At 49.3% G+C, this 22,576-nt stretch overlaps 2 protein-coding genes across 2 annotated transcripts in view; one reads left to right on the forward strand and one right to left on the reverse strand.

The window, feature by feature from the left end:
• Positions 1 to 6,327, forward strand: part of LOC147025255 (ubiquitin carboxyl-terminal hydrolase 17-like protein 6) — a 75,292-nt gene extending 68,965 nt beyond the window's left edge. The window contains exons 3-5 of the mRNA XM_085883678.1: positions 4,967 to 5,040; positions 5,142 to 5,250; positions 5,522 to 6,327. Of these exons, the coding sequence (XP_085739804.1) occupies positions 4,967 to 5,040; positions 5,142 to 5,250; positions 5,522 to 5,695 (357 nt within the window). The 3' untranslated portion in view covers positions 5,696 to 6,327. The remainder of the gene's footprint in view (positions 1 to 4,966; positions 5,041 to 5,141; positions 5,251 to 5,521) is intronic.
• A 13,862-nt stretch (positions 6,328 to 20,189) lies between these two features.
• LOC147025256 (general transcription factor II-I repeat domain-containing protein 2B-like) lies at positions 20,190 to 21,095 on the reverse strand. Its single transcript, XM_085887071.1, has 2 exons — positions 20,859 to 21,095; positions 20,190 to 20,720 (listed from the first exon to the last, which is right to left on the reverse strand). The coding sequence occupies exons 1-2, from the start codon at positions 21,093 to 21,095 to the stop codon at positions 20,190 to 20,192; spliced, it is 768 nt and encodes a 255-aa protein (XP_085743197.1).
• Between the last annotated feature and the right edge of the window lie 1,481 nt (positions 21,096 to 22,576).

A 22,576-nucleotide genomic window follows, 5' to 3' on the forward strand; every position in this document is an offset into this window, starting at 1 on the left:
TGAGCGTGAAAATGTTAAATTTTTTGATGCAAGTTATATTTAACCTCCGCCATTGAAGATCGGAGGTTACTGTTTTCACCCCTTTCTGTTTGTTTGTTTGTTTGTGAACAGTATTACGGAAAAAACACCTCGACAGATTTCGACGAAACTTGGTGGGGGGGGTTAGGTATGGCCCAAGGATCATGCCATGAGATTTTGGACTTGCCCCCCCCCAAAAAAAATTTGTTGGAGAAAATTTTTTTTTTTTTGCATTTCTACATGTTTTAAGTGATTTCAACCCCCCCCCCCAAAAAAAAAATTGTTGGAGAAAAGAACTATAACTCTGTCAGCACTGTTGACATATTTAATGAATAAGATATAAGGTTCACTTGAGTGAACCAGCAGTATTGGCGGCGGAGGTTTTGCACTCTCCCGAGTGCTCCCCCTCTAGTTTCCTTTCTAATGTATTTATCGACCACACTTTTTTTATACGCCCGATGTATGTATGTATGTATGTATGTATGTATGTATGTATGTATGTGTATATATATATATATATATATATATATATATATATATATATATATATATATATATATATATATATATATATATATATATATATATATATATATATATATATATATATATATATATACATATATATATATATATATTGTTGCGAATTCGCGCCCGCCGGCGTGCGAGCGGCCACGTAACTCGAATCGCGGCACGTCGCCCACCTGACGGACAATTCCGTCGTGACCCTCTCGGACTAACGCCGGGAACTAGTCACGGGTGGGCCTTTCGGCCTCACCACGATCTTGCCAATCGGCCCCCCCGCGTGGGATAGGGTTGTTCGCCAAATTCGACCTACCTAAGTACCCACACGGAGGGTAGACCGGGCGATCGCACCTCGCCGCAGGTCGACTTCGGACACGGGCCACTTTAAGCGACCCGTTCCGTACTATGGGGATAACTGAGCGGTGTTATCGTCAACCTTGACGGTTCCGATTAATTGTCGGGCGTATTTTAGCCCACTACCAACCCTTTACGTGAAGTAAGATGGAGATTCAATTAAAGAAAAGACGAAGCGAAACGGGAAAAACAGTTCAACATAATTCACATTTATTCCGCGGCAAACGGAAAGCACACATATACAATTACAACAATTATGCACCAAAAGCAAATGTAAAACAAACACAACAATTATGAACCAAAAGCAATTGCAACAAAAGAAACACAATGCAGATCTACTACCGACTACACGAGCACACGGCAACACTTACACAGTTTTACTTTACAGACGGCGCCGACAACGCATATACTCAAAAGCAAAAGAAAAGGGGCCACCCTCAACTACAAGGGGGCAGCAATGGTCTGTGGGCGCGAGACCGGGTAGAGCCTACCCGTCTTGTGATGAGCCGCAAAATGGCGGTGGCGCCCCGACTCCGCGCTCCTCCGCGGGCCTCGCTGGCACTGCCTGGAATGGGGTGGGAACGGGGCCCCCCTTTTCGCACTATCTCAGCGCGGGGGGGAAACAGGGGGAGTTGTTGATGCTCTGGGGAAAGAGGATAGCTGGCTTGCTTGGGTCCCGCGACGAGCGACTCCACTGCGCCCTCGACCACGTTCCCGGCTTCTCCTCTCTGCAGCTCCCCGACAGACTCCGAACCCCGACAGACCGACTCTCCTCCAGACCCGTCTTGACTGCCGCTGCCACATTTCGCCGCCGCCACACCTCTCCAACTCGAGCCCGAAACAGAAACTCTCAACTGACTAAATTCGCCCCGCGCTCGGTGCTTTATAGTGCGACAGGAGAACCCACATGCAGATTTTCGGATCAGGATGGGCTCGGGGGCGGAGCCACGCTCGCCCATTGGACGGAGGAAAAGTGGGCGTGAATCATTCCTGATCCGCGAATCTGCATATATCGATTCTACTCCGACGCGCCTGGAGGCGGGGCCAAATCGCCCCGCGCTTAATGATTGGAGGGATCGGAAGTGGGCGTGAATCATTCCTGATCCGACTTCCCCGGAAAGGCCGCTTTTTGCACCCGCTGCTCGGCGCGCGCCCTGTACGAGTCCAGGATCAGTGCCCACAAGCGGCGCGGGAATGGCGGCAGAAGGAGGAGAGGTGAAGGTGGTGGAGGGTCCATTGTGGTGGTTTATGGCCATGGCGACGCTTGGAATGGCGGTGATGCGATGTTTGCGAGAGCGAGTTGTGAAGGTAAAGGCCGTGGGTGTTGGCGTTGTTGTTGTGAAGCGGCATTGCGGTTGGTGGTTGTTGTGTGATGGCGGTTGAGACGTGGTTGGTTCAAAATAAAGATAGAACAGAAAAACGGCTATCTTAAAGGGTCGCAGCCCGAATGAATGACATTTATTCCCTCTAAACAACGGGTTTGGGCCTAACTACACATGTACTTACAGAGATATCTCGCCTACGGGACCTGAATGGTGGTTTGCGAATTTCCCCAACGACAACAATATGTATATACAGTAGACTAGGCGTAAGTCGGCAGCGTGTAACTCGTCACTTCGCCGAAGTCGACAGTGTCAAAAAGTCCCGAATTTATCTCATGTTAAATCCCTTTGAATAAAGGGTCATCCCGCTGTAAGTCGTCATCTCTAAATCGTCACTTCGTCTAAGTCGTCAGATGTTGTCCGTTCCCGCGTAATGGAAACTCAAGTAAATTACCACTCCTAACTAGTCACATGGAACTGCTGCCTCGTGAGAAGCCCGATTTCATGGAATCGTGATGCTCGCTCATTGGTTTACACCGTCAGTGATGGACTATTTATAACTGCGTACACACGTTGATCGCACTGGTTTACAACTAAAACCTACCAAGAAAAATACGACATTATCCAGTTTTGTGAGGCAAACCCACTGATGAAGAAAACAGCCACAGCTGAGAAGTTGGACATCAAACGGCAGACATTGAACGATATCTTGAAGAATAAGGGCAAGATATTAGGACAAGTGGAGAAGATCGCGAGGCCGGTGGTAAGTGTGAAACGCGTGAAATGTGTGTCCTTTGAAGATGTCGATGACGCGCTCATCATCTGGTTTCGGCAAATGTCGGCTCAGCTAAATATTCGGTTGGACGGTGAAATGTTGCTGCTGAAGGCATGTAAATTCGCTGCGGACCTCGGGCATGATGATGCCGAGACCTTGCCAATGCACTGGATAGACAGATTCAAAGTGAGGTGGGGAATCCGGCAGCGTGGATTCGCCGATAATGTCTGGATGTGATGCGCCGATACTGTCTTTCGGTGGAGGATTGCCCAGACAACATCATGGAATACAATGACCGGTTTGAATCCTTTCTCATGCACCAGATGCCCAAGAGTTTGAGGCATTCAAACATAACGGATTACTTCGCGAAGAAGTAAAGGATCGATCGAGCTTAGTGTTGAAGTCCGATCATGGTTTTATCTTGGCTTGTTTTGTACATTACCGCACTCACTTACACATAGGCATTGAGTGGTAATCATCACCACGATGACTGTGTGTCATGTAATTTGTCACCATACCATCACCGATGGTATACGAGTTGTCTTACAGAGTTGTTCATTATCTTTACTTTTGATAAACTGATTCATGAATTCCATCTTTGCTTGATCACTTTCCAACTCACCAATGAACCCCCACCTATGCCCCGAGGATTGTGTTTTCCTTTTGGTACAATAGCCGGCTCTCACACATACGAGTCCAGGCCACGCGCGACTTCATCCTTCACCCCACAGTCATCATGAATGTTCGCATACGCGCAAGTCGTCACATTTCTAAGTCGTCACTTTTTTCTCGGTCCCGATGGTGACGACTTACGCCTTGTCTACTGTGTATATATATATATATATATATATATATATATATGTATATATATATATATATATATATGTATATATATATATATATATATATATGTATATATATATATATATATATATATATATATATATATATATATATATATATATATGTATATATATATATATATATATATGTATATATATATATATCTTCTTCTTCTTCTTCTTTCGGCTGCTCCCGTTCGGGGTCGCCACAGCGGATCATCCGTATGATCCGCATTGTGATTTGGCACATGTTTTACGCCGGATGCCCTTCCTGACACAACCCTGGTCGCCTCTTACAACACAGGGATATGGTACACCTATTTTAACCGAGGTATACACCGGCCCAGTATACTGGTACTCATTTTGCCGACCTCGGAAGGATGACAGGCTGAGTCAACCCCCTGGTGTATTAATTCAGTGGCCCAACGGGGCTTGAACTCAGGACCTTTTGGATCCCAAGCCGCTGCCCTAACCACTGCGCCAACACCAGGCATATATATATATATATATATATATATATATATATATATATATATATATATATATATATATATATATATATATATATATATATATATATATATACATATATATATATACATACATACATACATACATACATACATACATACATACATACATACATACATACACACACACACACACATCGGAGCATATTATGTTATACCGTCCGTCCGTCTGTCTGTCTGTCCGTTCATTCCTGTCCGCACTCTAACTCCCAAAGTTTTCAACTTTCACGTTTCATCTTTGGTACAGAGGTACAGACTGTGGAGACGGTGTGTCCTGACATACCTTCGTCATCTAAAGTGGTTGCCATGGCAACCAGGATGCTGTTTTCCATGTTGCAGCACAATTCTGTATATACCTTCTTGTTAGGGCATATATTGTGCTCACTTGCGCTCTTGTTACTGATTACAATATACAAATACATATATTGCTTTATAATTATACTTCACTGCAATGCTTTATAAAAAATATTAATTATTAGACTCGTCTTTTAAAAACGATAAATGTATAAACAGGCGAGCATTGCGTGGCTTTGACACCAACTCTGGTTAACATCAGTTTTTGACTCTTTTACCGTCCATTTTTTCAAACTTCGTGTGCAGGATGTGTCGAGTGTGAAGAAATGTCTGAAGAGATATATGGAATGGGAATATATAGAGGATTTCTATTGCAGCAGGTAAGGAAGTGCTTTAAGTTTTTCTGTTATTCAACCTTAATTTGTGTGAATGAAACGTTATGATCTGGTGTTTTTCTTTGCATTTCACGTTCCTCTTTCAGTTGCCAGAGGAAAACCATGTGGAAACATTACTCCGTTCATCAAGGCCCAAAGGTGTTGACACTGGTATTGAAGAGATTTCTGCCTTATGAGGACTCCAAAATTAACAAGGTTAATAAAATGAAAGTTGTTTTAAATGGCAGTGGAAACTATTTGGGGTCAAGACCTCAATATGTGTGAAGAATAATATAATTGATGTTGTGTAAATTCTATCAAATCTGTCCAGGATTTAGCAAAAGCATTGGTGGAGATTCAGTAGTTTCACATGATGTAATGTTTCGGCAGAAGGCAGAAAGAGTCGGTGAATTTTGACAGATGAAAGTACATCAAGAATTTTATGACAGCTTCTGAACGTTTTTGCTTTTTTTCATCTGCGTTCCAGAATGTTCGGTTTCCTGAAGAGCTGGACCTGCATGACCATTTGGCTGAGTGTCGTGAGTCCAGGCTGACGTACAATCTCTATGCCGTGATTGTGCATGTCGGAAAATATAGAACGTCAGGGCATTACTATTGCTACGTAAAGGTAAGTGTGAGAATCATTAAATATTTTCTTTAATACAACATGGTGCAGAAGAGATGTAGACTGTCCACACATCAATAAAAGCTGGCTTTAAGCGATCAACGGAGACTTGTATCACGAATATCGAGTACGAGGCATTTTTACCCGTGGTTTCGTTGACAAATTGAATGAAAAGACAATAATGTTGGACCACAAACATTCTGCTCTCTGTTCACCCGATCATTTGCCTGAGGACATCTTCCATTTAGTCTAACTCAACTAATCCGGGAGCCCATGGAGATTTGTTTAGCATTGCGAGTACAAAAGGTTTGAGGCTTGGATTATGATGGGATACAACATGGGACCCTCAAACGGGAATTCTTAAGTTTCATCTCCCGTACCATTTCTGGGGGCAACCACTTAAAGTACCCCCAACTTCAAGTTTAATTAGCATGATTGAGTATATGAATGAAACCTGTGCCAAAATGTTCTCCGAGAAGATAGAAATAAAGATCCGCCATTCTTAAGTGTCAACTCTTGTACTTAGCCTATTTAAGAACGCCCCTAATTAGTGCTAATTACCATGTTAATTAGCATGATCGAGTACAAAAATGAGACTTGAACCAAAATATCCAGTAGGGTACCCTGACTAAGTTTCGGCCATTCTTAAGTGTCAAATCCTGCACCAAGTCCAGTTAAGAATGGGTGAAAGGTGAGGGTCAGTGCTGCTGGGACGGGGGGGGGGGGGGTTAATTACCTTAATTAGGTACATGAATAAAACTAGCGCTAAATTGTTCATCTTTGGGGTGAAAATCAAGATCCGCCATTCTTAAGTATCAACTCCTGTACCAAGTCCACTTAAGAACGGGGATAAAATGAATGAACAATATACATTATATATGCGAAAACGGAGTTTAATAAAATTTGAAACAAAATTGCAACATGGACGAAAATGCGAGAGTGATTGCTGATAATTGGTACTGAGTTGTAATGATCATGATTAATTATATGAAATTACTAATGGAGTTATTTCTAACTGAAGTTTGATTGTATTGATGACATTAAAGAAGTCACAGGCAGCAACTGGTTGTTGTGCATCGTGTTCCTTAATCATCTTCTGTCCAGTCTGACTCGTCATCCGATGAGACGGTTATGTTCTCCTCTTCGATACTTTCATCACCATTGAGCTCATCTTCCTGTGGAACCAGGGTGTCTGGCATCTGTGGCCCTTCATGCCAAATTGGCTGATAATATCCATTGTCAAAGTCCCAACCATTTGATTCCGAAGGGTGCTGTTGGATTTTGGTGACATCAGCATTCAGCCACATGTGAGCAACAAATGATGCACGTTTCATATGCATAATGAGCTCTGCCTCACATGGTGGAATGGCACTTGCGTTTATGCCCTTAAGTTTCTCCAAGGGGTTCTTTGCTGTCGACTTTGGTCCACAGCCCTTTTCAAACACCTTGTACCGATAACCATTGAGTGTCACCTTGCTGGTGTCCTCTGCACCATACATGATTGTGGTGAAGGTTTGCAGGGTCTTTCGAGTTTTTTGACTCAGTTCTGTTTCAGTCGCCAGGCTTTGAAATGCTTTCTGTGCCTCTTTATTCTTTTCCAGCTTAGCAAATGGTTTGACTTTGTTTGGAGATGTACCCCTTCGCACCATCCATCCCTTTGCTCTCTGTAGGCCACTGGACCCACTGTGGGTAAGATCGCTGAACTCTGTAGGAGGCCATTCTGAGGCTTTGTTGGGCCTCAAGACAGGACGCAAGTCTCTTCCCGATTCCGCTCCAGACAGAGGGCAACCCCCTGCGTTCGGTGTGCGAGTGACGTCATCAATCCTTCACTTGTGTATGTAATCCTTCACTTGTGTATGTAATCCTTCACTTGTGTATGTCATCCTTCACTTGTGTATGTCATCCTTCACTTGTGTATGTCATCCTTCACTCGTGTATGTCATCCTTCACTCGTGCATGTAATCCTTCACTCGTGCACGTAATCCTTCACTCGTGCACGTAATCCTTCACTCGTGCACGTAATCCTTCACTCGTGCACGTAATCCTTCACTCGTGCACGTAATCCTTCACTCGTGTACGTAATCCTTCACTCGTGTACGTAATCCTTCACTCGTGTACGTAATCCTTCACTCGTGTACGTAATCCTTCACTCGTGTACGTAATCCTTCACTCGTGTACGTAAACCTTCACTCGTGTACGTAATCCTTCACTCGTGTACGTAAACCTTCACTCGTGTACGTAACCCTTCACTCGTGCACGTAACCCTTCACTCGTGCACGTAACCCTTCACTCGTGCATGTAATCCTTCACTCGTGCATGTAATCCTTCACTCGTGCATGTAATCCTTCACTCGTGCATGTAATCCTTCACTCGTGCATGTAATCCTTCACTCGTGTATGTATGTCTCCTTCACTTGTAATCTTATCGCACTCACACCAAAGGAGCATGTTACAACTTGTAGTGGAACCAACATGTGTCATCAACTATGATTGGGATGAGTCTGGGCACAATATTGACTGTAAACTGACAAGCCTGGGCATGTCTATGTACGTCATGATTTGGTTGCATTTTTACGACCTTTAAACTTTGGCCGAAAATATCTCGAGAACAAAAAATACTACCCCTCCAGTTTTTTTGATATTGTTGCGGATTCGCGCCCGCCGGCGTGCGGACGGCCACGTAACTCGAATCGCGGCACGTCGCCCACCGGACGGACAATCCAGTCGTGACCCTCTCGGACTAACGCCGGGAACCAGTCACGGGTGGACCTTTCGGTCTCACCACGATCGTGCCAATCGGCCCCCGCGTGGGATAGGGTTGCTCGCCAAATTCGACCTACCTAAGTACCCACACGGAGGGTAGACCGGGCGATCGCACCTCGCCGCAGGTCGACTTCGGACACGGGCCACTTTAAGCGACCCGTTCCGTACTATCGGGATAACCGAGCGGTGTTATTCGTCGGCCTCGACGGTTCGATTAATTATCGGGCGTTTTAGCCCACGGCCAACCCTTTACGTGAAGCAAGATGGAGATTCAATGAAAGAAAAGATGAAGCGAAGCGGGAAAACAGTTCAACAATAAGCACATTTATTTCGCGATGAACGGAAAGCACACATATACAATTCCACCAAAAGCACATGTAAAAGAAGAAGACAATGCAATATTACACAAAAAGCAAATGCAACAATGCAGATCTAACCGACTACCGGGCACACGGCAACACTTATACAATTTTACTTCACAGACGGCGCCGACAACACATATTCCCAAAGCAAAAGAAAAGAGAACCACCCTCCAGGATGAGGCGGGCCTGGGGCCGAGACCGGGTCAGGCCTACCGTCTGATGATGAGACGCAGAGCGGCGGTGGCGCCTCAACTCCGCGGGCCTCGCGGACAGTGTCTGGTAGGGGGTGGGAAAAGGGGCCCCCTTTGTCGCACTATCTCAGCGCGGGGGGAAACAGGAGGGGGTTGCTGATGCTCGGGGGAAGGAGGATATCACCCTGTCTCGGGTCCCGTGGCGAGCGTCTCCTCCTCGACCTCGGTCGCGTTTCTGGCCTCTCCCTGTGCAGCTCCCGGCACCGACGCGAGCACCCCCTCGTCCGCCTTCGCCGCCGTCACCTCTCCACAGCTCCGTCCTCTTCACTCTGACGAGTACCACTTCTTTCCAGCTCCACCGACGACTCTCTTGAACTCCGCACACTCTACTTTACTGACGAATGCAGCCGTTTATATAAGCCCCGTGGCTTCGCTCTTTCACCCTTGACCCTCTGCCTCCGACCCTTCACCTCTCTAACTGGCTCCCCATTGGCCCGAGGAAAAGTGGGCGTGAATGCTTTTTGATCCATGAATTTGCATATAGCGACCGCCCTCCAACGCCCTGGAGGCGGGGCCAAATCACCCCTCGCTCACCGACTGGACGGAACAAAAGTGGGCGTGAGTCGTTTTTGATCCGTTTTCTGTGGAAAGTCCGTGATGTTTTTGAACACGCTGCTCGGTGCGCGCACAACACGAGTCCAGCATCGGCGCCCACGAGTGGCGCGAGATGGTGTGGATGCGATGGTGGCGAGTTGTGACGGTAAAGGTCGTGGTGGTTGTGGTGAAGCGGCGTTGTGTTGGTGGTTGTTGTTGTGAAGCGGCGTTGTGGTTGGTGGTTGTTGTTGTGAAGCGGCGTTGTGGTTGGTGGTTGTTGTGTGATGGCTGTTGAGACGTGGTTGGTGGTGGTAATAATGGCGGCTGGTTCAAAATAAAGATAGTAAAAGAAAAACGGCTATCCTGAAGAGTCGCAGCCCGCATGAATGACATTTATTCCCTCTAGACAACGGGTTTGGGCCTAACTACACATATACTTACCGAGATATCTCACCTGAGGGACCTGAATGGTGGTTTGTGAATTTCGTCAACCACAACACTACCCCCTCCCCTTTTTACAGACTCGTCCCGAGTCGTCAAATTTTCGTGTGCCATCATGTGTAGTTTTCCCCTAGTACATTTTACCTACGGATCCCTGAGTGCGACATTCATGGTATTCGTGTCCCCAAAATAAATAACCTGAGGGCTGCGTAACTACCTAAACAAACTCACTCACACGGACAACTTAAATAAAATTGCCGGCGCTAAGACAGACATGCCGGGGGCGCACTCATATTTACAGTACATCTTAACCTTAACTTACAAATTTTACACTAAACCATGGCCCAGGATCAATGAACTCTGCAAAAGGAAAGCAGTTAACAGGGAGCCAGGCTGCCCGCATGCAGTCTTTGGCTCAAAACAATGCAGGTGACAGGGAACGTGGCCGGCTGCTCACACGCAGTCCAAGGCCTTCCCTTTTGAACTGAACGCAGTGAACCACAACGGTGTATGGGCTGCACAAACGTAGTCTCCATGCCAGCTCAAGTGGCACACGCAATGAACACAACGAATGGATGGATGAATGGTTTGAACTGAACGCAGTGAACCACAACGGTGCATGGGCTGCACAAATGCAGTCTCCGTGCCAGCTCAAGTGGCACACGCAATGAACACAACGAATGGATGGATGAACACAAACACGGTGCACGGGCCGCCACTGCAGGCCCATGTTGTAGCTGCCAACAGGGCAGTTCTTGCAGCTTGCAAACTGTTGCTTTCTGATCCTGGCGCACGTGGCAATGAACAGGGGGGGGGGCAAAGCAAAATTGAACAGGGCTGGTGAACGTGGGCAGTGGGCATGGCATGGCATGGTAAAGGCAGCAGGCAACCACAGCCTGCAGAACCAGGCCGTTGCAGGCAAACACAGCCGGCAGATGAACTGGCCGGCACAGGCCTTGAAGAAAAACAGCTGCAGACGATCCAGCCGGCACAGGCCTTGCAGCAAAACAATAGCTGCCGATTAAGTGGTGCTGGCCACTCAGAAGGTGGGCTCGGACCTACCTACCTGTCTCCCTCCCACCTATCGCCTTTGCCTGTCACTGTACATACCCACTCCCTTAATTTGTCAAACCCCAATTTAGCCCCAACTTACTTTTTTTTTTTTTAACTTCCCCACTATAAATCGTCCCCTAACCCCCTGTACTGTCCTTGTTCGGCTAACCTATCCTATCACCTAGCCTACTCCCAACCCCTACGTTCCCTTCCCGGAGGGGAATAAGGGAGAGCTAGCGTCCTGTGTCGAGGCCCAACTCAAGCCTCAGAATGGCCTCCCCAGAGTTCAGCGATCTATAACCGAAGTGGGTCCAGCGGCCCACAACGAGAGCGAGGGGATGGATGGTGCGGAGGGGTACACTTCCTATCTACCCTAACCATTAACTGTTAAACTACCCCGGGGCTTTCAACAAGCGCCTCTCGCTTAAACTATTGGTTCTAACAACCCAGATTCCCGTCGCCTGTGTTGGTGTCCTCACAATTTCGGGCCTCGCCCCCCAATTTTCTCTCCGTGCCCTCACACGGTCTCATGGCTGGGACACGTGGCTCCCTTTGGCAGGCACGACCCTCTGCCGATTCTCCGACGATGGCACCCCCGGGCACTACACTGCCTCCGAGCCTACCAGCTCCCTAACACCGGGGAGTGCCCCCCATGGCACCTCCCCTGAAACGCACACGTGGCAGGCTGGCTTCCCGGGCCCCTTTCCGAGGGTCACCCGTGCCCACAACACTGCCCACGCGGCTAATGGCGCCCCGGGCCTCCGCACCAAGCAGACGCACCCGTGCCCACTACGCTATCCCGGCCCCCCATGGGCCCTTGGCCTACCACGGCCGACTAGCCTGGTGCCCGGGGTACCCACTCAGCGATACTCACTTTTCGCAGCCACGCTCCCAGCCCGTCAACAGGGCTCCTGCACCCCTCCAAACGGGTTTCGAGCCTACTTCCCCACCAACAACAAAACAACCTCCATTTTTCAATTTGACTAACCCCCTAACTCACTTTATACTGACCCCGGGGTCCCTTGGGCGGGAGTCACTCCTCCCCCCAATCACTCATCGCACCATGCATTCCAGACTCGCTCCATTCACACAGACCTGCTGGCCTCACTCACTCACCAAGCACATGCTTCCACTTCACTCACCAACTCTACAACACACTCACCGCTGAACTCTGCCATCCTGCTAACTACCTCCCCTAACTAACTCCTGCTCCCACGTCGTCCCTTAAACTATAGCACGTTCCATTTAACCTACGTAGCTAAGCTACGTCCCCACTACACATCCACAAGTCTGTCACTGTCTCCAAATAAATCATTTTATTTCCCAACCTAAAGCTCACTAAATCCCTCTACCTAATCCATTCCACGGACTCCATGAGGACTTACCCCTGCCCCATGAAGTCGGTCTAACTAAGCTAACCCTTCCCCCTAACTAGTTTCCATCCTGTGCCCTGGGAAGGGGGTCTTCCACCCCTTGCCCAGGAATCCTGTGCACCCGAAAGTGAGGCTTGTTTTTTTTTTTTTTTTTTTTTTTTCTACATGCGCATCACCAGCGCGGCAACTCCCAGCTCGCGCACTTTGCACCTGCCCGTGACGTCATGCAGCTGCACGTGTTCCTCGTCCCTCCTTGGACGGTACCATCCGGCAGGGATACCCTTCCTGCCGGATTCCAACCCCACGTGCAGCCATGACGTCACCGTGCGCATAAAAAAAACAAGCCCCACGTCTCGAGGGGTTCCCCACGCGAACACATGTGCTTTGCCCGTTGTAGCTTAACACACACGATCGCGTGGAGAACCCGTCCGGTCCAAATCCATTTACCTGCCTAAACTTTGTCCGTCCGCGGGATCGGCAAATCCACCGCGTGCGTTTCCGGACCGGGACTTCACTCTCGCAAGCGAGCACGTGGGGGCCTCGTGCGTTGCACAGCACGGACCTCGTGCTCACTGCTGGGTGAACCCGGCACGGTCCCCAAAACAACTACAGCCGCTACCCGGCTTTCTTTCCTCTGTCGCAGTCTCCGTCTCCATTCCACACACGCACTCCCGCGTGTTACGACGCTCACACTCCATTCCATTACATTCACACCGGGAGACGCGGCTGCGTGCTCCCGCATGCCAACCGACATCTCCCTCACATACCGCTCTCTCACACACACGGTCTCCCTTGCATAAACCATACCACTCACACGTGGTGCTCCATTCACTCGCGGCCTTCCACACACCGTGCCTCACTCACACACGCGGGGGCACTCACCCGCGGTGCCTCATCCACACACCGTCCCTCACTCACACACGCGGGGGCACTCAACCGCGGTGCCTCATCCACACTGGCCGTTTCATCCACACACACGGCCTCTTCCACACACGGTGCCTCATCCACACACGGCGTGCTGGGAAGCACGTACTCTGGCACCATCGCCACCACACCACTCACACATGGGGTCGTTTCCACACACGGGGACGCACTCACGCCTTGCACCACACACACAGGGACAACCACACTGGGAATTCGTGTCCCCACAAGGGTCTCTGGGGCCTCTATACCCCCCAAGCTCTCCGTGCACCTGTCCACAGCACTCGTCCCCTCAACCTCGCTCGACACGACCGAACTCACCTGGTCGTGACTCGCCTCAAGGGGGCATACTCCCTCCCCTCGTTCCTGGAGGAGGCTATCCCGCTGCTCGCACCGGGTCCCTACACGCTCCGCGAGCTCAACCTCATCGTCCTCCACTACCTCCGTGTGTGTGTGTGCGTCACTTACCCCGTCTTCATCGTGTAGTCTTCCCTTTATCGTTCCCATCTCCCGTGTCTCTGCCAACTCAGTCACCTCTTCACTCTTTACCTCCCTTGTCTCAACTATTATTTCCCTTGTCGTCACCTCGTGTCTCGTCTCACACGTTTTGGTCTCCCCATTTAATTTTTCCCTTTCGGTCACAGTCACGACCCTCGCCCAACACGCCCCCCGAATTATTTTGTCACCCGCCTCCACCGCGGGCCTGTCAGCCGTTGCACCCCCTCCCAGCTCGTTCGTTCCTACACGTGGAGTCGTCATTTTTAGCTCCTTGGTCACTGCCTTCATGCCCGCCTGCAGGCTTCGGCCCATGTTCTGCATCTCACCCCGGAGCTTTTTCGTTTCTTCCTTCATGTTTGTTTCCATTCCGTTCATCTTTTCGTTCATGCCTTTCATTTCGTTTTTCATTTCATTTGTGTATGTATCCATCTTTTCGTTCATTTGCTTGATCATGTTCGCTGTCATTTCCGCATACATTTTTGCCAGCATGGTGAATAGCTGGGCCATGTCGGGTGCGCTTGGATGAGCCGTTTCGGCAGGGGTTGGGGAAGGGTTTTGGTGGAGAGGGGGAGGGGAGGTGTCATACACCGCGGCCGCTGCCGCACCCATTTCGGGCTCTGGGTTCAGTTGGGCGAGTTCGTTTTCCTGTACAACCAACATTTCCTGCACGGGGATTTCATCCTGAGCCATGGATTCTACACATTCTACATCCATTTCTAATACCCCCGGCTCCCGCTCGCCTTGAGACGCCATCTTGCTTCTCTTAAAGGGTTAATTTAGCTCGCTCGTAATTTGGAGGGAATCGGGGGTCGCTCCTCTCACCCCTGGACCGATTCCCGTGAATTTAGCCGGAGACAGGAGAGCCCGTTTTCCCGTTCTCCGATACCAGTGCCGCGTGGAGGGCGATGGGTTTATATCGCACGACCTGACACCAGTGTTGCGGATTCGCGCCCGCCGGCGTGCGGACGGCCACGTAACTCGAATCGCGGCACGTCGCCCACCGGACGGACAATCCAGTCGTGACCCTCTCGGACTAACGCCGGGAACCAGTCACGGGTGGACCTTTCGGTCTCACCACGATCGTGCCAATCGGCCCCCGCGTGGGATAGGGTTGCTCGCCAAATTCGACCTACCTAAGTACCCACACGGAGGGTAGACCGGGCGATCGCACCTCGCCGCAGGTCGACTTCGGACATGGGCCACTTTAAGCGACCCGTTCCGTACTATCGGGATAACCGAGCGGTGTTATTAGTCGGCCTCGACGGTTCGATTAATTATCGGGCGTTTTAGCCCACGGCCAACCCTTTACGTGAAGCAAGATGGAGATTCAATGAAAGAAAAGACGAAGCGAAGCGGGAAAACAGTTCAACAATAGCACATTTATTTCGCGATGAACGGAAAGCACACATATACAATTCCACCAAAAGCACATGTAAAAGAAGAAGACAATGCAATATTACACAAAAAGCAAATGCAACAATGCAGATCTAACCGACTACCGGGCACACGGCAACACTTTTACAATTTTACTTCACAGACGGCGCCGACAACACATATTCCCAAAGCAAAAGAAAAGAGAACCACCCTCCAGGATGAGGCGGGCCTGGGGCCGAGACCGGGTCGGGCCTACCGTCTGATGATGAGACGCAGAGCGGCGGTGGCGCCTCAACTCCGCGGGCCTCGCGGACAGTGTCTGGTAGGGGGTGGGAAAAGGGGCCCCCTTTGTCGCACTATCTCAGCGCGGGGGGAAACAGGAGGGGGTTGCTGATGCTCGGGGGAAGGAGGATATCACCCTGTCTCGGGTCCCGCGGCGAGCGTCTCCTCCTCGACCTCGGTCACGTTTCTGGCCTCTCCCTGTGCAGCTCCCGGCACCGACGCGAGCACCCCCTCGTCCGCCTTCGCCGCCGTCACCTCTCCACAGCTCCGTCCTCTTCACTCTGACTAGTACCACTTCTTTCCAGCTCCACCGACGACTCTCTTGAACTCCGCACACTCTACTTTACTGACGAACGCAGCCGTTTATATAAGCCCCGTGGCTTCGCTCTTTCACCCTTGACCCTCTGCCTCCGACCCTTCACCTCTCTAACTGGCTCCCCATTGGCCCGAGGAAAAGTGGGCGTGAATGCTTTTTGATCCATGAATTTGCATATAGCGACCGCCCTCCAACGCCCTGGAGGCGGGACCAAATCGCCCCTCGCTCACCGATTGGACGGAACAAAAGTGGGCGTGAGTCGTTTTTAATCCGTTTTCTGTGGAAAGTCCGTGATGTTTTTGAACACGCTGCTCGGTGCGCGCCCTACACGAGTCCAGCATCGGCGCCCACGAGTGGCGCGAGATGGTGTGGATGCGATGGTGGCGAGTTGTGACGGTAAAGGTCGTGGTGGTTGTGGTGAAGCGGAGTTGTGGTTGGTGGTTGTTGTTGTGAAGCGGCGTTGTGGTTGGTGGTTGTTGTTGTGAAGCGGCGTTGTGGTTGGTGGTTGTGGTGTGATGGCTGTTGAGACGTGGTTGGTGGTGGTAGTAATGGCGGCTGGTCCAAAATAAAGATAGTAAAAGAAAAACGGCTATCCTGAAGAGTCGCAGCCCGCATGAATGACATTTATTCCCTCTAGACAACGGGTTTGGGCCTAACTACACATATACTTACCGAGATATCTCACCTAAGGGACCTGAATGGTGGTTTGTGAATTTCGTCAACCGCAACAATATGTTATAGTAGACAGTATGAACTTTCATTTTCATGCAAGGTCAGGTCACGAGGTCATCAAGGTCAAATGTCAGGTCAACAAATCATCCACCCCTAACTTAACTCGATCGACGAACTGATGCTGGATTTGCATTCTATGGACAATTACCTTTCCAACGACACCAAAATAATCGAGATAGGGCAAGGGGTTGCTGAGATACGAGGATTTGAATTTTGGTGGAAACACGACATTAGTCGAAATGGTCAAAAGTTCTCAAGGTCATATCTCGTCAACCCCGAGTCCGATTTAGCTAAAATTTTGTATGTGAACATAGACTATCATATTGTTACGAATTTGGGAATTCGATCGCACACAACATTCAGGTTCCTTTAGTCAGTTATATCGATAAGTGCTTGTTCCCTAGATAGTTCACCTTCCATTGTTTAATGGGCAGAAATCGATTAAGTGCGAGATTCAATTTAATAGTTCGGGAGCTTTCATAACACAATGGAGACGCCCCTCCCCCTCTTCTGTGAAGAGGAAGAAGAGCCCTCCCGTCCTGAATCACGGGATGTAAACAACTCCCTCCCACCCGTGGTTGAGCTGGGGATGGAGCACGAGGGCATGAGTCATGCCGAGGGCAGGGGAGGGGGCCGATGAGAATAAAGAAGCGATCCTCTGCTGTGTTCGGGCTGGCTTTTTAGTAAGCTTTGGCTTCTGCTTGGCTCGGGTTAGGGTCGAGGCTTTTTGAAGGCCTTTTGCTTCGGCTTGGCTTTTAGCAGGCCTTTGGGTCCTGCTTGACGAGGGTTGAGACTTTTGGTTCAGTGAGCTTCGGTTCTGCTTGGCGAGGTGGAGGCTTTTTCCTTCGGCTTGGCTTTTCAGCAGGCCTTCGGGTTCTGCTCGGCTCGGAGTTCTTGGTCCTCGCTTTGTTCATCGGAAGAGAGTTGAGCTGGTTGCTCGGCTCAAGCTGCTGGTGGTGGCTTCTTGCTCTTGGTTCGTGTTGTGAGAGGCTTTGTTCATCAGAAGAGAGTTGAGCTGGTTGCTCGGCTCGGAGCTCTTTGTTCTCCGCTTGGCTCCCGGCTTGGTGCGACTCCTTAGTCTCATCTTGGAGGTGGTTCTACGAGGAAGCGACGCATCGACGGGAAGGATCGACGCCTCATCTCACCAGCACGTGTTCGGAAGCACGAGAGGATTCGCTGGAGCTCGGGAAGGATTGCGGCTCACGGCGATTGGGTCCACCTCGCTCTCGCTGGAGCCCGGGTCCGAATAGCTTGAAGACCACACGAGGTGGAGAGGTTCGAGATAGGTTCTGGGTTTCAGCTCATCTGTCCTCTGAGTTGGAGTCCTTCGTAAAGGCATCAGCCACCATTTCTTGGGTGTGGGTGTGTGTGTACGTACGTGTGTCCGTGGGCCCCTCTAACACGTAGGAAACTGGTAAGTGCTTTGTGTGCTGTAAATGATTGCATTACATTTCGTATAGTTGTTATCGTTCTGCTCTTACGTGCTTCCCGAGTTCCCCATTTTTATTAATAAATACCCCAATTGTTAAATTTTTTCAGCTCGTCACGTCGATTCTTTCATTGACTGAACATTTCGTGTGTTGGTAGTTAGAAAGCCGTTGGTTTGCCATAAAAGGGGACCGACGGTTCTCGGCGATTAAGCCGCTCGGAATCGCGCACGGGACAGGCTCGCTTAAGCGGCTTGTTTCGTACGAGTTCCGTCGAGGGTGTGGAGTCTCGGTGGATCGCCACGTAGTCTCCAGGTATTTTGAAGAATTGGCAAATAACCCTGTACCACGTGGTGGAAAAGTTGGCCCTTCACGGTTCTTGCAAAAGGACCCGTCGGCTTCAGAGTTATCCGGGCAGCGATCTATATTCCAGGCGATCGGTCGGGCCGACTCGACTTGCGGCTCCGTCAGAGCGGTTGGTTCGCGGCCGACCACCGGCACCGTAACAATATGTAACATACATGCAAAAGATTAGCCAAATCTGAGAGGGTTGGGTTACAAATTATTTTTTTTCTGGGTGATTTGAGGTGGAATGACCCTCCTCTTTTAGCCTTCTCTATCATAAAAAGCATATCTATATCACTGATTAATTCCAAATCCTGTTTTGTCATTTTCAACATGGCACTCCAAGCCAAACCCTGGGCTGTGTAATAGTGAGCAGGGTCTAATCCATAAGAATTTTTATTATGACAGACTGTTCTAAAAGTCTCAAACACATCAGTCAATAATAATGCATCAGTTTTGAGATACAAATCGTGATATTCTCCAAGATTCTTTACATTGTTATGAATTCGCGCCCGCCGGCGTGCGAACTGCCGCTTTCCACTAATAGTAGCAGCTCGCCCACCGGACGGACAATTCAGTCGTGACCCTCCTGGAACTATTGCCAGGAACCAGTCACGGGTTGGGGTTTAACCTCACCACGGTCGGGCCAATTGTCTACCCGTGCAGAATAGGGTCGCTCGCCGAATTAGATCTACCTAAGTACCTGCACGAGCAGTCGACCGGGCCTCGGCGCAGGTCGGTTTAGGACACGAACCGCTTAAGCAGTCCGTTCCGTACTGCAGTGATAACCGTGCGGGTATTATCGCCAGACCTCGCCGGATCCGATTTTACTCAACGGGTGCTTACAACCTAGACCAATTTATTCCGCGATGCAAGATGGCATTTCAATGTGGTGAAAGGAGGACGCGACAAACGGGGTACATTTCACACAAGGACATTTATTCAAGCAAGCACGTATATACAGCCAAGGCAGTCATGCAATGTACAAGCAAGGGAAATAGAAAGCAATACAACAGACTACAATGAGAATGTACATGCACTTAACAGTTTTACTTAACAGACGGCGCCACGACAACATTCATTCAAAACAAAAGGAAAGACCCCCTCATAGGCAAGGGGGTAGACTGGGTTCGTAAACCTTTATGGCCGTGGATGACCGAATGGGCCCACGAGACCGACGCTGGTTACCTGCACCCTCGTGGTGCGACGGTCGGCGAGCTCTCTCCGGCACTCTCCTCTCGTGCATGCCTCGACCTGGACCACCGCTCACAACCCTCACGACTTGGTGCCCAGAGGGAAGGCACCCGGATCTCGAACACTACGGAGCAGCAGCCATCCCCAATGCCACGAAGAGACGAAGCTCCCCCGAAGAGACAATACGACTCCACGACCAACAACTCCTCGAACCTGGCGTCTCGTGCGCCCTTTTATTCCTTCCGGTTCCAACGCCCGACTCCTCCCCGTTTTCGGCTCCGCCCCCTTCCAGCTCCTGCGGGAAGCTTCTAAAAAGAGGCGTGCCCTCTCATCCCCCTCCCGCACGCCACCCGGGGGGGGGGGCAGAGAAATCATTTTGGCAAAATAACGATAGAAAAAGAAAAATGGCTATTTCAAAGGGTCGCAGTCCGGTGAAATCCGAAGAAATCCCTTTAAACAACGGCGGAGACCTATCTGCACATAAACTTAGTGCAGGCGTCGGCAACCTAAACCAGGCCGCGGGCCACTGGGCCACGTTCGAGCCACCTCGCGGGCCGCACCCCCCTCCCAACCCGAAAAAATAACAAACACACCTAAAAATCAATGATAATAAATGTAATTGTAAATTGAACCTTAAGACTTGCAGTAATCACAATGTGAAACAATTAATGTGAAGGCTGGTGATTCTTTGATGCAGACAGAGAGTCAATGTCCGGCTTGATGGAGGAGGAGGCCAGGAGGAGGACGTCTTGAAGATGAGCGTCTGTAAGCTGTGCTCTTGTCTTGTTCTTCGTCAGCTTCATGCGACTGAACAGCTGCTCGCAAGAGTATGTGGACTCGAACAAAGAAGCTAAGCGCAGGGCCTCCCTAACAAGAGCCGGAAAAGCACGTGAGGCTGAGAGTGAGTGCCAGAACTTCATTGGCGACAAAAGAGCAAACTTTGCACGGTGGCTCTCTGAGCACTGGAGCTCAACGAGCTCCAGCTGAAGGTCGTCAGCCACATCCACAGAATCCACATCAAAGGGAGCGGAGAATAGCTTGAACTCTTTCTCACAGGCGCGCACATCTTTGAAGCGTCTCTCGAACTCGCCTCGCAGCTCAGACAGGGCAGCGGCGTAGCGACGGCAGGCAGCGGGGGTCGGGCGCAGCTCAGCCAATCGGGCGAAGTGAGTGAATTTGTTCTGGTTGAGCTGATGCTCCCACAGGCGAAGTTTGCATTAGAATGCCTTCACGAAGGTGAGGAGGTCAGGTAGCAAGACATCTTTACCCTGCAGATGGATGTTCAGCTCGTTTAGATGTCTGGTAATGTCCACCAGGAACCCGAGGTCACACACCCATGCGGGATCCTCGAACTGAAGGACAGGATTGCCCTTCTCCCGCAGGAAAGACACCAGCTCATCCCTCAGGCTGAAGACTCTCTCCAACATCTTTCCTTGGCTGAGCCAACGGACCTCGCAGAAGTAGATCAGGTCGCCGAACTCTGCCTCAGCGTCAGCCAGGAGATCGCGGAACTGTCTGTGGTTGAGAGCACGGGCGTAAACAAAGTTCACCGCCCTGACGACGACAGTCATGACCTCCGTAATGGTCAGACTTGGCGCACAGAGCCTCCTAGTCCTGGTTAAGTGGACTAGAAGCCAAAATAATTTATTGTGACGTACAGAGACTGTGATGTATGTGGAAGAATCTTATGTCCACATATGTTAAATTTGCCGTCAGTTCAGAAAAATGTTTCACGGGCCGCACCTAATGGAAATCCGGACAAGGCACCGCGGGCCGCACGGGAGGAGCTCGCGGGCCGCAGGTTGCCGACCTCAGACTTAGCGTCATAACTGATCTGAGGACCTTTATGGTGTATTGCAAATTTCCACAGCTGTAACAATATTAAACTTCTCCCAAACCTTTTTACCTTGTGTCTAATCTCTCTGAAATATGAGTTTTATTCATCTTGCTATAGAAACTTTCCCTTGAAGGAAGTTGTGTTTCTTTAAACTTCTCAAATGAATCCATTTCATCATATGGATATATTCCCTTTTGTGATAAGAGATCAATCTCTTCTTGATTTGAGAAATGTGATTTAAGATTCGGTAAGTTTTTATCCCCCGCCGCGTGGCGGAAGGGGGATATTGTTGTCACCCAGGTCGTCCGGCTGTCCGTCCGTCCGTCTGGGCGTCAACATTTATAGCTGTGAGTGCGATAACTCATAAACTGTTCGCCATATCGATTTGAAAATTGGGTCACACATGTACCACCTGAAAAGGAAGAACCTTATTGATGTTTTGCGTGGCTGGATCCAAGATGGCCGACTGGGGCGGCCATCTTGAAAAAAAAAGTTTTTTGTAATAAATTGATAATCGCTTATCTGATTTCATATATTTTTCTATGGCGGTTGATTTTGGGCATGGCTGGATCCAAGATGGCTGACCATCTTGAAAACAAGATGGCCGACGGGCGGCCATCTTGAAAAAAAGTTTTTGTAATAAATGGAAAATCGTTTATCTGATTTCAATTATTTTTCAATGGCGGTTGATTTTGGGTGTGGCCGGATCCAACATGGCCGACTGGGGCGGCCATCTTGAAAAAAATGTTTTTTGTAATAAATGGAAAACCGCTTATCTGATTTCAATTCTTTTTCAATGGCGGGGGATTCCCCATCTCTGATGGTATATTTAATATTTGATGCCAAGTTAGATAATGGACATGCCATAAACTTGTATGTGTCAACAAATCTGATATGGGTTATGGGGGATGTATGAATTGTTTTAGTGAATGAGATGTATTTTTGATTTGTGTTTGGAATGACAGAAATATCTCCAGACGTCTTTGAAAGTTCATTTAGAAATAGATGTGTGTCATAGTGAGCGTTGTTGTGAAGAAAGACAGGAATAAAGTTTGGAGGCTTGTAATTAAGATAACAATGGGAATGAACTGGACCTCTATATTTACCAGTAAGATGACAGTGATCCCTAACCTTAACCTCTCCCTCAATTTTCTCCTCACAAATATGGCAGATACTGTTCTTGCTAAATTCCTTTTTCTCTCCCTTTGTTAATAA

This window comes from Eptatretus burgeri, chromosome 6 (genome assembly GCF_056783735.1).
Source record: "Eptatretus burgeri isolate ZD-2024b chromosome 6, Ebu_testis_v1, whole genome shotgun sequence".
Classification (NCBI taxonomy): Eukaryota; Metazoa; Chordata; class Myxini; order Myxiniformes; family Myxinidae; genus Eptatretus; species Eptatretus burgeri.